This window comes from Amphiura filiformis, chromosome 8 (genome assembly GCF_039555335.1).
Source record: "Amphiura filiformis chromosome 8, Afil_fr2py, whole genome shotgun sequence".
Classification (NCBI taxonomy): domain Eukaryota; kingdom Metazoa; phylum Echinodermata; class Ophiuroidea; order Amphilepidida; family Amphiuridae; genus Amphiura; species Amphiura filiformis.
The window spans coordinates 41,558,200-41,573,184 of record NC_092635.1 but is presented as its reverse complement, the minus strand read 5'-3'; the positions used below and the strand labels follow the sequence as shown (position 1 = coordinate 41,573,184).

At 39.0% G+C, this 14,985-nt stretch overlaps 1 protein-coding gene across 1 annotated transcript; it reads right to left on the bottom strand.

Annotated features, from left to right (window-relative positions):
- Positions 1-402: 402 nt before the first annotated feature.
- Positions 403-14,341, bottom strand: LOC140159050 (uncharacterized). Its single transcript, XM_072182377.1, has 4 exons — positions 14,244-14,341; positions 7,257-7,593; positions 4,053-4,181; positions 403-3,379 (listed from the first exon to the last, which is right to left on the bottom strand). Exons 1-4 carry the CDS (start codon positions 14,336-14,338, stop codon positions 2,345-2,347), a joined length of 1,596 nt encoding a protein of 531 aa, XP_072038478.1. The 5' UTR covers positions 14,339-14,341; the 3' UTR covers positions 403-2,344.
- Positions 14,342-14,985: the final 644 nt, after the last annotated feature.

Genomic DNA, 14,985 nt, shown 5'->3' with positions numbered 1-14,985 from the left:
CCTGTGTAATACTTATTTACTAATACATACTTAAAATATATAAATTTTATGATAACACAATGTACAACTCAAACACAGAACTACACATCCAATTTGGTGGTACACCAGGTGTGCCTTCATTTGGTGTACCACCTGGTGTATGTACCACCGTTATGGTATACTGCCATGTGTCCTGAACTCGCCACCCTTAGCGTTACATCACAAATATTATGAATTTTACACCAATCGAGTTTCTAATTAGATTATCTCCACAATTATCAACCCGAAACTAGCAAAAGTATACATATTTGGAAAGCTGAAGGCATAAGCAATTCAAATATACACATTTCAACTCACAATACAGGGTGACCTTCAAGTTATACAAGTAATGCATTGCAGTAATAAACTGGAAGTAATTTTGGTTAGAGGATAGGGGGAGCCCACTGACTTTGGAAGAAACCAAAATCACAGCTGTTTGGTAATCTCGGAATACAGGTTGTCCCATAGTATGTTAAAATTTTTTTACAATTCAACATATTTTGAACTGAAACATTTTGCCCCTAACCCAAACAGAATAAGTAAGTCCATATTTAGATTCCTCATCAAATTTCCCTTCAGAAAATCTATACTTTGACTATGGTGGGATAAGTAATTAAAATTTTACAGTAACTTTTAGATTTTGAAGACATCCGCATTACTTACTACAGTGTTTAATATGAAAACGGGTAGTTTTGTATGGAAAAGTTTGTATTTTCTAGACTAAACCAATCATAAATGATTAAAAACAATTAGTAGAATTGTTCAGCTGTAAGGTCATTAGTCTTTCAGATGCTAAATAGAGTCAAAATCCAATTAACAGCCTTTACAGAAGCAGACTATGCACTAAAAATATCAATCCCATAGAGTTTGTGTGTACCACATCCCCCACCTCCACATCCCCCACCTCCGCCATCCTGCCCATTCTGAATTCTATGAAGCACAGCCACAGTGTCAGTATTAAAAAGGCTAACAGAATTCTTTTTACATGGTTGAAAGTGCATTTTATTTAGCAATAAAATGAGACCACAAGCATGACAATAACTTCTTGCTTGGCAGAGATATTATCATTTAATTTGAGTCGAATTTGGGAAAATGTAACATCGCCACCTTTTTTTGGTGGCGAGTTAAAGACGCACGACCATACCCTAGGTGGCCCACCTGGTGTACAACCATCGGTGCCACCTAGGGTATACCATAACTGTGGTACACCAGGTGTACCACTGCAACGGTGTACCCATTGCAGTGGTACACAAGGTGTACCACCAGTTTGGTGTACCACGTACCTGGTTGAACCAGGTAGTACTCGGCAATGGTGGTACACCATAATTGAGAATCTGGATGTGTACATGTATTACATGCCTGCAATTGAATAATCAAGGCTGTAGCTAGCAAGGTTTTTCTTATACTGCTGAATGGTAATGCAGCTGAATTTTACCAAAAAAAAACCTGTCCTTTCGATTTTTTAATAAATACAAAGTCTTTTTAAACAAGCTTCATTTGAGTGTAGGCTGTATCTGGTAGCATCAAAATTAAACTACCATCACTAACAATTTTGATTATCATATGATTTAATATCATATCACAGTAGCATCAGAGACTACATTGCCTAATGTATTGTATCTTGCTACAGACGTTATAACTATAAACATAGCTTGAATGATGTTAGTGGAATCTACTATAATTATAAGAGAAAATGATACCTTATCATGTTATCTATTGTTTCATCTAGTGTTGGTAGTCACCCTAAACACCCTTTCTAATTTCATAGAGATCCTTCTGTTGATTTCTCTTATATAACATGGAATATTTGCACCCAATTTCACCAGTAAAGTATCAAAATATGACTTTTGATACCAAACCCCCAGTACACTTGTAAAAAAAACACCATTGGGGGATGATGTGTGGATCACGATAAGCACCTTCAACTCCATCTCTTGTCTACATTATGTACATGTAGGTTTGATCCACAGACGAAAGAGGTACAGCTAGACCGCATGCAATCAGTCAAAGTCTCAGCATCACCTGATACGATAATGAGGGCCGATTGTTTCATGAAATGCGACAGGCGAGACTGCTACGCAATAACCGCGTATCTTCACGGTCTATCGTGTAATCGCGAAAGCACGTAACACTCTATCACATATACACGAAAGCACGCAGCGCTGGCGCGATTGTTAAACACGGCACGATCGAACAATCGGCCCTCATGAATATGCGAGAACTCACATCATACAATACACGGGAACTTTGACTGGTTGTACGCGATCTGTATCTCTCTCACCTGTGGTTTGATCATTCTAATGTAAAAAATTGCAAGCAATCCATATCAATTGATTGCATTCTTCATGATCTGAAGCAAAATGTACAGATGCTGGCTGTCCTCCCAGGTGACTAGTCTTGTTTCACGTACATTATATATAAAACCATTCCCATCTTGTGATCTCTCTATTTTCACCAATTTCATGCCATCCGCAACAACAACCACTCCTAGTATGGATTCCTGATCATGTGCAAGGGCTGAAAAGCATGATTGCACACACCGCTCCGTAGCGTTATCAACATGTGTCTGCAATGTACCTGAAGTTCGGCTACTTGTGTCCCATGATGTTGTTTCGCATACAATTTTGAGGTAATAATAATAGGGTTTCTCTGGTGTACGCGATGACGTTGACTCAAAATTCTGAGATTCTTGCAGAGATGTGGGTTGCGATTCTGTGCGTAGCGATGTGGGTTGCGATTCTGTGTGTAGCGATGTGGGTTGCGATTTTGTGCGTTCTTGCAATGGTGGGGATAATTTCTTACGCCAAAGCAATACCACATCAGGTTTGTGTGGCTCAAAGTAGGAGTGATAGCTTTGAGGCCCAAGCAAATAATCATTAGGGTTATTCAGCAGTCGAATCATGTTTGGGTTTGCAGCCTGTGGTGCACTAGGCCTAATATTCAAAACATGGTCTGTCAAAATTGGATCTTCTTCATCATCCCTCACCGGCGATCGTGACCGTGACCTAGCTTTCTTTCTTAATTTCTTTGGTATTAATACCCTCTGCCTTAGTCTTCCCCTTCCCCGTTCTCCATTTTCACCTCCCCTTGCCTCTGAACCGTCCTGTGGATTTACCTCAGCACCAGAATCATCAAGAACCTGCTCTTGAACATAGCCATAATAATGGCAATGTGGAATGCCCGATTCAATTGTTGCATTCATACTTGTGTCAGCTGTTGGCACATGAAATTCCATGCCAGAAATTATAGCACATGACTCTGGAAACAGCTCTTCCAAAACATTTATAAGCGCATGTGCTGGAGTTCCAAAACATCCCTTACAGAGCACCTGTGCCCATCTATGGAAAGCAACGTTAGCCGTCTGAAAGAAAGCGATATAAAGAAGAAATAAGTTATTCAGTATTGTAAATTTTTTATTAAAAAAAACCAACAACAACACAACATGTGGATGAATTTATACCTGTAGGGTGAGTCAAAAAAACTGTAATACCCGGTACTGTAAAAGCGCCTCATTTTTCCAAGACCAAAAGTTTAATTCTTAGAATGTTGTAACCTGCAAGAAAATTGAGTTCGACAGCAACTTTATGTGAAAACAGTAAAACACCAAGTAAATCGAATAGGTATGTCAGATTTTATTGTTGTTTGTTGTTTGTTTATCCAGGTTGGTCCGTGAGGGACACATGCTAATCCATGGGAAATCCATGGACCGTTCCAAGCTCATACTATAAAACAGCACAAGCCTGGATAGCCAGTGTAGGCTAATAAAATGCATGCTGGCCTAGATTAGATAGCTTTGATAAACAAAGCAAGAAATGAAAGAAAATAGCAAGGAAAAGAAGAAAGAGAGAAGGCCACTCCCAAACACAATTGTACAATTTTACTCTTAGCACTTACTTTGTGAGAAAGGAAACTGGAATTCCAATCTCAAGCCCCAATGCAAAAAAACTCCTTTTTTTTCCTCCAGAATTGTAGTTGCTACTGTATGAAAATGTTGGTGAAAATGAAAATGTTGGTGAAAATAAAACTGAACTTACCCAACTGTGACCATTTGTTACTACATGCTCAATTACAGTCTCAAGCATCACAGGATATGTGGTGTCACTGTCTTGTCCTTGAAAGGCCTTCAACAAGTTAGCAGGTCGATTTTGATTTTGAGGTGTCATCTGAAATGAGAACAATTCAACATAATTATATATCAAGTTTAATAATTGAAGAAGAAAGTGACATGACACATAGAAGTTTATGACCTCTTAGTGACCTTAACTTGACCTTTAATCCAGGGAAGGGGGGGGTGCTTACTGCTTGCATATTAAAGGAAGTGTCCGGCAATGACAACATTAGGTCTTTTATGTTAGAAAAATAATTATCAAGCACGAATCACATGGTTTTATTTCAATCAAACTCATATTAACCATAAAAACAGCCGTCTCTCAACACGCGATATTCAAAATTCCAGCGCCGAAATGTTCTAGAGCAGTGACGTCATGGTTATTTGTGCTCATTTGTCGACAGGCTTCATTGAACTATGTGGACGTCACTGCTCTAGACAATTTCGGCGCGGGAATTTTGAATATCGCGTGTTGAGAGACGGCTGTTTTTATTCGTTTTTATGGTTAATATGAGTTTGATTGAAATAAAACCACGTGATTCGTGCTTGATAATTATTTTTCTAACATATAAGGCTTAATGTTGTGATTACCGGACACTTCCTTTAAGGCAAACAGGGATGTGCCCGCTGTAACAGGTGTTTTTTTTTACAAGAAAGTCCTAAACATGGGTCCGGTTTTTGTACCCCCCAAAAATCCCTAAAACCCCCAAAATTGCAAAATTTGTGAAAAATGGGCCTATTTTTCAAGAAAAAGCCCTAATAATGGGTACCCTTTTCTGCCAAAATGTTGAAAATGACCCCTTAACCCCCTAAGGGCTTTTCGGCGATGGGAAGGGAAAGAAGGAAAGAATAAAGAGAGAAAAGAAGCAAAGAAGTTGTTTGCTCTGGGTGGGATTCGAACCCGAGACCCCTCGCATGCCAAGCACTCGGTCGGCGACACTTTGCCACGGGTCTTGGGCTTCGCTGGCCAGCTTAAACCGTGCCTATATATCACTTAGGGCGATTGCGTCATCACACCACGTGGGATGCATGCACGAACAGCGCATATATCAAGTAGTATTTTGTAGTATTCAGGTGGGTTAGGGTTAAGGAAGCCTATACTGAGTTTCGATAGTGGTAACCTAACCCTAACCCCCTAAGGGCTTTTCGGCGAGGGGAAGGGAAAGAATAAAGAGAGAAAAGAAGGAAAGAAGTTGTTTGCTCTGGGTGGGATTCAAACCCGAGACCCCTCGCATGCCAAGCACTCGGTCGGCGACACTTTGCCACGGTCTTGGGCTTCGCTGGCCAGCTTAAACCGTGCCTATATATCACTTAGGGCGATTGCGTCATCACACCACGTGGGATGCATGCACGAACAGCGCATATATCAAGTAGTATTTTGTAGTATTCAGGCGGGTTAGGGTTAAGATGGGTATAGGGGTTTCAAGGTCCAAGCATCAAGATCTCGAGATGGTAGGTTTAAGTCCCGGCAAGCCCAATGTGTTCTAACATTCAATCCTCAAATGTTCCACATGACCCAAGAAGGCCAAGTGTAAGTGTGAATGAGGGAGCTGAGTGTCGAATTAAGGGGGTACTACACCCCTGGCCAATTTTGTGTGTATTTTTGCATTTTTCTCAAAAATTATAACGTATTGGTGACAAGTAAGATATGTAGGCCTATATTATAGGGGCAAGGGCTACAACTATTGCACTGAAAATTCAGCAACTCAAGGCAAGTAGTTATTGATTTATTGATCAAATACTGGTTTTCCCTCTTTTTTGACTGTAACTCCACAACTGTTGTCTGTGCTGAAATAAAAATTTCCAGTGCAGTAGTTGTAGTCCTTGCCCCTATAATGTACATATCTTACTTGTCACCAATGCGCTATAATTTTTGAGAAAAATGCAAAAATAGGCACAAAATTGGGCAGGGTGTAGTACCCCCTAAAGCTAAGTATAACATCACAATCATAGGATGAGGGCATGCATGGCTTGTGGCTGCACACCTTCTGAGACCAGATGATTGTGCATGATTTCCTAACAGACTGCACACGCACAGTGAACGTCATAATTGGTCAGATACCGTACTAGCACTGTTATGTTGTACCTATCATCGATCTCCAATTTTGAACTTTTTCAAGTTTAATATTTGTCCGGTCCCTTCATAATGTGTTGCTTTCACAAAGTTTGAGCCCAATCAGAACAAGTTCATATTGACCTGAACTTTGACCTCGGATGACAATTTAAAGTTTAAAACCTTAAGTTTTCAATGAAATTAGGCAAATCTCATATCTACCCCAAAATTTTATTATTATCAACTTGGTGATGCCAGATTTGAATTCTACACCAAAAAATACCCAAGTAGTGATTTTCAAAGTTGTGGGGGGGGGGGGGGGGGTCCATTACAAATTTATGGCCGACGGTGACCCCCTAAATTTTGGAACGCTCCTGCGGGAAAACGAAAAAAGTTATGAATATGATGTTCAAAATTTCAGGATTTTCATTTCTCACCAATATCTATCACCCAACCAAAAAAAATCCATGACATGCTGCAGTGCACATCTCAAACATCGACATGGATTGGCTCGGCTTGGAAAAACAGGAAATTGCTCCAAGTACCACATTGCTGCCATGGCAACATCACCTTGGTATGGGTGTACAAAGCATTGGGGCCCGAGGGGTCCCAGCTTCGAATCCCAGGGAATCCACACTTTTTTCCATGTATAGATTTCAAATGAGATCAGCCCTCAAATTAACCCATGGCACCCATGGCATTTTGCCGTGGGTGCCCATACCCACTGCCGTAATGCCCTCAAAATATGTCCTTTACCCAAGGCAGTCACTTGCCGTGCCCTCTAATGAACTTGCCGTGTGTGCCCCAGCCCTGTCCCTTCATTATAAGATCATCTATCTATGTTTGTGTGTGTTTTCTTCATTTTTGAGAAATTGCCTTGGTGCCCTTCTCAAATTTCCAACAGTTGCCATGATGCCCTCTTGAAATATTACAATTTGCCGTGATGCCTAGCTTGCCTTTTCAGTGAAAATCCAAGGGAATTTTCAACTTGCCCTAAAAAAGTTGCCGCGCCCCTTCAGATCCTTAATTCGAGGGCTGAATGAGATATAGTAACGATACAGGGTTAGCTGAACTTACCTTCGTAAGCAGGGCATCTCTAGTCTGACCCATTGTGTTCGCAAAGTCCACCCACTTAGCATCGACAGGAGCTGGTACACGTAAAGCCGCATCATCAAGATCTATGTACTCTCTTACCACAGCTGGTCGTCTCAAATTAACAGGAGAATTTGGCCAAATAACCCTTGAAAACACATCATTTGGCAGAATGGGCTTAACCCTACCAGTGTCCGCCTTTTGGAAGTAGATGCCTGTTATCTCTGCCCTCTTATCTAAGTAATCATCATCTAGAACTTGCTCTCTGATGTCGTCAATTAAGTCACTTCCGAGAGCCAAACAGCTTACCTTTCCCTCAGGCCTTAAAAAGAAAAATACAGTTAATTAAATATTGAATTAGTTTAACAAAATAAAACGAGAGTCTCTGGACCCATATTCTTTAACAAGAGAAGATACCATCATTACCATCATCTGGGGGGGGGAGGTGGAATTTTGCCAAGGGGATGGTCCATATAATCACCCCCCCATGTTGATGCCTGTATGTGCATGTGGGTTTCTGACCAAATTAACCTCATATTTGGCCATTTCAGCCCCCACAAGTGCCAATTTTTGCACGCTTCGCACAAATTTATTCCACTTTTAACCAGTTTAGCTTCTTGCCAGGGGAATGGTCCATACAATCACCCCTCTAATGTTGATGCCTGTATGTGGGTTTTTGACTAAATTAACCTTTTAGTCATCTTTAAGGTGTCCAAGATGGTCAAAAATACCTTATTCTACAAAATCAGGGTGTCCAAACCTATTTACTCCATTATAAAAATCAGAATTTTAGGGTGTCCAAATTGAAAACAGGGCATCCAAATGACACCTGGACACCCCTCTGGCTAATGCCTTGCCGTGGATAATAGCCAATTGATTTACTGTGTGCATGGATTACTGCACAGAAAGCAAAACCTTTTTTTAAAAATTTTTTTATTTATATATTTTTATTGCAAAAAATCAAAAATCAATCATTAACTACAAATCAACAGTAATCACACAGAATCATACAAAAAATCAGGAAGCAAAACTTGTGCAAACTGTGTACTGGCTTGAGTGGACATCCCTACTCCCATGACTCCTAGATTATCAGTAGCTGTACTGTAGTGTAATAGCATTAGGTGAACATCGCAATACGCGGTCCATCGCCAAAAATGGATACAAGTGTAATAACAGCGTTTCAATGGGGCACGAAAATCAACTCTGTCAGGCCCTAGTAGTACGGTAGCAAGCAGGGCGGCAATCCGTATTCCGTACATCGATTGCCCGGTGTTGTCACTGGCTATGCAAAGGCGTACAATGTAAGTTAACACATGATCGTTCCCAAATATTTGCTCGCTGCAGAATCGAATCACGCCATGAATATTACAAGGAAGGCACAAAAGTTTCACAAAACCCCGGTGGGTTCACCCCTCACTGACAATGTGTACGCATGATGGTTCCAATTAGGGGTTCATTTCAAGAAATGTCCGCGGAATTTTCGATTGTCCAAATTAGGGGTGTTTTGGAGCAAAATTGTCCTTGAAATGAAAAATAGGGTGTTTTTCTAGGACGTTCATCCACGTTTTATGTTGAAACAGCTATGCACAGTTTTTGTGGGGTTTTTTTCTGGCTGTTTTTTAGTAGTTCCACACAAAAATTGATAGGGTATTTTTTCCGAAACAAATTGTCCTCATTTCCCCGTAAAATAGGGGGGAGGAAATTCAAAAGCGTCCTTGAATTGTTAAAAATAAGGGTACCGTATTCATTTCGAAAAAATGTCCTTGATTTCTCGTGATAAGGGAGTGAAATGAAAATGCGTCCTCAAAATGATAAAAATAGGGGAGGTATTTGGAGGCAAATTTTCCTGATTTCGTGCAAAATAGGGGGTAAAATTGCTGCAAATGTCCTCAATTTCATGTGAATTAGGGGTCATTTTCAAATCCTGGAACGGTCATATGTCCTACCTTTAAATACAAACTGAACCCACACCGGGCACAAAACTTGAAATCCGAGAGTAAATTGAGCAAGAAATGATTTCTTGGGAATTGGGATTTCAAAATTTAATTTAAACAGAGCCCCCCCCCCCCCAGGGGACCCGTACCGGAAATGGATGGTATTAGTGCCCTTTTGCATCGGTCACATGATCTTCCATTGCGTCATTGTGTTTCCGAGTTCAAGTTGATTTACAAGCAAAAACCTCATTTCCTTCCAAAGTTTATACGGTGAATTTATGTATTTTTTCTGATCATGATTAGTAATACTGGCGGGTGTTTGCGGGACTTTTAAACCAGTGGAAATGATTTGAAAATGTTTTCCAAGACTGGCAATGTTGTTTCTATGATCCGCCAAGCTTGGCCATAAGAAATATTGGCATTATAAAATTACCGGAAGTACATTGTTTTCCTTTGTTTATGGTCACGGCCACAATGCTTTGTGGGTAAAAATGACGTCATTCTGCTTTTTAATAGAAGTCGCGATAACGGTGGTTCATAACCGGCCAAGCTCAATAGATAAGAATTAGCTCAGCAAATCGATAGTGCACCATTCATACCTGATTGCTCAGTATCGACTCATTATCACATAACAATCATAAAGTTGTTTTCTTTAAACTTCCGTGGTCGTGCCTGTGCGTATCGCGTACACGAGCGTAAACACAAAAACAATAAACAATCACGCTGATTGGCTGATCAATGCACTTGACAACAAGCCGGCTGACTGGTCTTCGGCGCGGCGCGTAGTAGGCGACCTTGTCACTTCTACGCGATCGCAATTCATCAGCGCGTACCCGGACCACGGAAGTTTAAAGAAAACAACTTTAGTACAAAGGGAACTGGGTTCGTGAATTCTCCTTCTATAGACCTAGACCTGGTCATACTATAGACTAATCTCATAGACAACACACAGGTCCAGGAGGTAAGCTTAAAAAAAATAGGCCTAAAATCTGAAATCGCATTTGGCTCTCCGTTTCAATACTAGTACTATGGTTGTAGGCAATATCGTATTTCACGGCCCACTATTTTGGCGCCAAAGTTGGACCCCCTAGCTTACTGAAAATTGGTCGCACTATACGCTAATAGCAAAAATGATGATGTTTTTGAATTGTTTAATGTTTTCTTGCTGTATTGTCCTATAATCTTGTTAAAAAATTTGGTAAGATATTATATTTAATGTGTAGAAATGTATCTTGGTGAAAATTATAGTAAATTAAAAAAAAATGAAATAAAATACAGTTTGCCAGTGTTGCTTTTGTCTTTGAGAGCATTATCTTTCTTGTATTGTCCTATCCTACTAGCCTATATGCCTATTAAAACAAAATTGGTAGCGGTAAAAATGAAAAGCATTTATTCCGTTGTTTAATCGTATAGTTATAGGTTCATCATCCAGTACATTTTGTAAACTTATGCGTTTTTAACCCGGGCTTTTAACGGAATAAATAGCAATCCAGAGGGCCTATACTATGGCATGCCATTTATTCCGTCAAAATTATGCAGATAAATCTGTTATTGTCGCGTGTCGGCTATAAAATGACGGAATAAATCATAATAGTAGGCCTAGGCATAAAGTATGCAATTTATTCCGTCAAAATTTTGTCTGTAGGCCTAATAATATGAATGTTTTTTTTTTAATTATCAGTTTTATTCTTTTAACGGAATAAATCGAATCAGTGTCACTTCCCAACTTTCAAACACGGGATCAAGTCATAACATGTTACAGTAATAACGGAATAAATCATAGTAGTCCTAAGCATGAAGTATGCAATTTATTCCGTCAAAATTTTGCCTGTAATAATAATAATAAATCTTTTATTGTCGCGTGTCGGCTATAAAATGACGGAATAAATCATAGTATAAAGTATGCAATTTATTCCGTCAAAATTTTGTCTGAAATAATATTTTTTAAAAAAGCAATTGCTTTTTTAATTATCAGTCTTCTTTTACGGAATAAATCGAATCAGTGTCATTTCCCAACTTTTAAACACGGTATCAAGTCAAAGCATGTAACAGTAATAACGGAATATGCAAATATTTGTTAATTATACATGATCATGCTGACATTCTAGTGCCGGTATGGCATGAGATATAGGCCTATACGATATTTTTAGAGGTAATAATAATTCAAGCGCAGTTGATTAATTTGCTTTATTCCGTACCTACCGAACGGAATAAATGTAAAAATTAGGAATGATTTCAAAGCAGCCTACATTGGCTTAATCATACAGCAATATTCTGTGTTACAGTCTTAACGGAAATCAAGTTATATTGCGTTGATTTATAATTATTTTAATCATGCTAGGGGCCTGTTTTTTGTGACGGCATGATATAGGCCTATTTTTTACGGTTTATTGTTGAGCAATCTCACAATATATTATAGTGTCATAGAATAAACAGTTTTATAATTTTCCGCCTTTTTAAAACTTAAGTTTCCGCCAAAATGTTCCCGCTCTTTCTAGTTTAAGCTTGTTATAGCCCATAAAATCTTCTAAACCCGCTTTTGCTGCGCAATTTATCCCCCAAAGGAAACCCTCTTTCTCGTCCTCGGACGGGACTTATTTTTAGTTTTAGCTTGTTGGAAAGCCTATATATATATAATCGTGTTTGGCGGCCCACCCTATGGGAATATTCAATTATTTGCGTGTAGGTGGGCAAACACGATTATATATTAAGCTTGATGATGTTCGACCCTATATATATAATCGTGTTTCATGCCCACCCTATGGGAAAATTCTATTATTTGCGTGTTGGTGGGCAAACACGATTATATATAAAGCTTGATGATCCAAGTTCAGTTTTATAATTTTCCGCCTTTTTAAAACTTAAGTCTCCCGCCAAAATGTTCCCGCTCTTTCTAGTTTAAGCTTGTTATAGCCCATAAAATCTTCTAAACCCCGCTTTTGCTGCGCAATTTATCCCCCCAAAGGAAACCCTCTTTCTCGTCCTCCGGACGGGGACTTATTTTTAGTTTTAGCTTGTTGGAAAGCCTATATATATATGGTCGCATGTCGTGAACTGGGCTATCAAATATGGGGGATTTGTTACATGTGAATAGGTTTTTTATTGTTCAGTCTCAATTAATTTCAGAATTACATCCCCTAAAGAATTAAATTTGGTGTCATTTTGTTGCTATTGATCTCCCCCTTCATTTAAGACCATTTACAGCTCATTTGGATTAGTAACAAGCGAGTTGGGGGTCAAAATGTCCGAGTGGGTTGCGGGGGGATCGGAGGACGTCGCATGGGAGGACGTCGCACACCATAGGAATTACACACAAAAAGCAAAAAAAGGAAGCAACTTTGAAATGCTGTATTTAGAAAAGTACAAGTAGCATGAACCACAAATTTCATACATAGTATTCTTGATACCAGATCTATTTCATGATATAAACAGTTTTGAATGTTATGCAACCTATTAATTAATTAATTGACTGTTAATTAACTACATTTTGACCCATTTTCTGTGGGGGTTTTGTGTACGTTGTTCATACTTCCTTTCTAGGTTTTGGAACATTGATAACCAAATAGAGCAGAAATGATTAATATAAAACAAGATTAATATGTGTTGTTTATCACCACACAACAAAATCCAATGTATTATGAAGAAGATGGATTTTTTGGTCATCGCACAACAAAATCATCTCCGCTTAATGGATCACCCTGTATTCTCAATACTAGCTCTACAAAGCAGAAGGAAACTTAAGCAAATGTGATTTTCTAAACTTATCTAGATGGTAAATAATCACACATCAGATAAACAGGTCTTTCAAGGGACTATATAGCTTGAAAACTTGTTTTTTACCTGGTAAAAATACACAATTTTGACCACCCTGTATGTTCTAACCACAATGAAATCAGCCCTCAGATTTTTTTTTAAATGAAAGGCCATGGTTACATCCTTCTAGATCAATATCTGTTTTTACATATTCATCAATGGGGAAAAAAATTACCAGGGTGTAACAAATTGCATTTATTTTAAAATTATTATTATGTTACACCCTATATAAATTTTACCCACCCTGAATATTGACTTTGTTTTTGCCACATATGAGATCCTTGTAATGTAGACTTCCTAAAAATGTATACTTTCCTATACATGATATGTACAAAATAAAAAGTTATGTTCAGTTGAATACAAATCAGTGTGATTTTTGACATTTTAGTGTGTGTAACACTTTTTATGCCCAGTTCATGACATGCGACCATATAATCGTGTTTGGCGGCCCACCCTATGGGAATATTCTATTATTTGCGTGCAGGTGGGCCGCCAAACACGATTATATATTAAGCTTGATGATGTTCGACCCTATATATATAATCGTGTTTCGCGGCCCACCCTATGGGAAAATTCTATTATTTGCGTGTTGGTGGGCCGCCAAACACGATATATATTAAGCTTGATGATCCAAGTTCAGTTTTATAATTTTCCGCCTTTTTAAAACTTAAGTCTCCCGCCAAAATGTTCCCGCTCTTTCTAGTTTAAGCTTGTTATAGCCCATAAAATCTTCTAAACCCGCTTTTGCTGCGCAATTTATCCCCCAAAGGAAACCCTCTTTCTCGTCCTCCGGACGGGGACTTATTTTTAGTTTTAGCTTGTTGGAAAGCCTATATATATATAATCGTGTTTGGCGGCCCACCCTATGGTAATATTCTATTATTTGCGTGTAGGTGGGCCGCCAAACACTGATATATAACTTGATGATGTTCGACCCTATATATATAATCGTGTTTCGCGCCCACCCTATGGGAAAATTCTATTATTTGCGTGTTGGTGGGCCGCCAAACACGATTATATATTAAGCTTGATGATGTTAGACCCTATATAATTTCACTTGCACAACTACGCAATCTCTCGTCTTTGTATTTTACCGCGCACGACAGAAAAACATCCGTTTATACAGCTCGCAGATATTATTGATTAATTTTCAGTAAGCTAGGGAGTCAAATTTTGGCGGCAAAACAGTGGGCCGTCAAACACGATATTGCCTGGTTGTACTTACTTCGTTTGAAAACGGCTGTAACGACAGCGGCTGTCCTGACCGACAGCATTAATAATAATCTGTTCAAATTCATGTTGGTGAACACCGCCAGCCATGTTCAATAATTCAATAAAGCTGTTGTTGTTGTTGTTTTTGGATATTCCTCCTTTCAATAGAAGCACCTCCGAATTCTGGAGTAAATTTGAGGGAGTTCACAAAACACTCCCAGTATTCTGCGAAGCACACACACATCATCACCTGATTCCAGGCGGTGAGTGGCATGAGGCCCTATGTCACAGGGGAAGTTGCCCAAAGTGGTCCAGAATTGTCAAAATAATATAAAGTTATTCAAAGTTTCACAAACTTGCTTAACTTTGAATAACTTTATTTTAAAAAACGGCTTCCTCGAAATTGCGCCAGTTGCACAAAAATGCTTTTTAAGTTTCTCAAAATCGCGTAAAGTTATTCAAAATTTCACAAAATTGCTTAACATTTTCTCAAAATTGCTTAAACTTGCTGAAAAGATGCTCAAAAGTCATTAAAAAATGTTGCAAAATTTCGGACATTTTTGGAGAATTTTGACATCTTTGGCCCTTTGGGCAACTTCCCCTGTGCATGTGACATGTGGCCTGGCATGATGGGCGGAGAGACGGCAATTTTACTCAGCCGCGGCATTTTCCATAAATCGGTTAGTTTTGTTGAACCCAACGGTTTTAGCTTAAAGGAGTGTTTCGTGATCCTAGCATCCTCTTTTTATGACATT

What these genes read in the sequence shown, in the direction of transcription:
- LOC140159050 (XM_072182377.1), bottom strand. Translation starts at nt 14,338, where the DNA reads ATGGCTGGCGGTGTTCACCAACATGAATTTGAACAGATTATTATTAAT. An exon ending in TACAGCCGTTTTCAAACGAA is followed by an intron (nt 7,594 to 14,243) that starts GTAAGTACAACC and finishes TTTCTTTTTAAG; the next exon opens with GCCTGAGGGAAAGGTAAGCT. An exon ending in TAACAAATGGTCACAGTTGG is followed by an intron (nt 3,380 to 4,052) that starts GTAAGTTCAGTT and finishes GCTTTCTTTCAG; the next exon opens with ACGGCTAACGTTGCTTTCCA.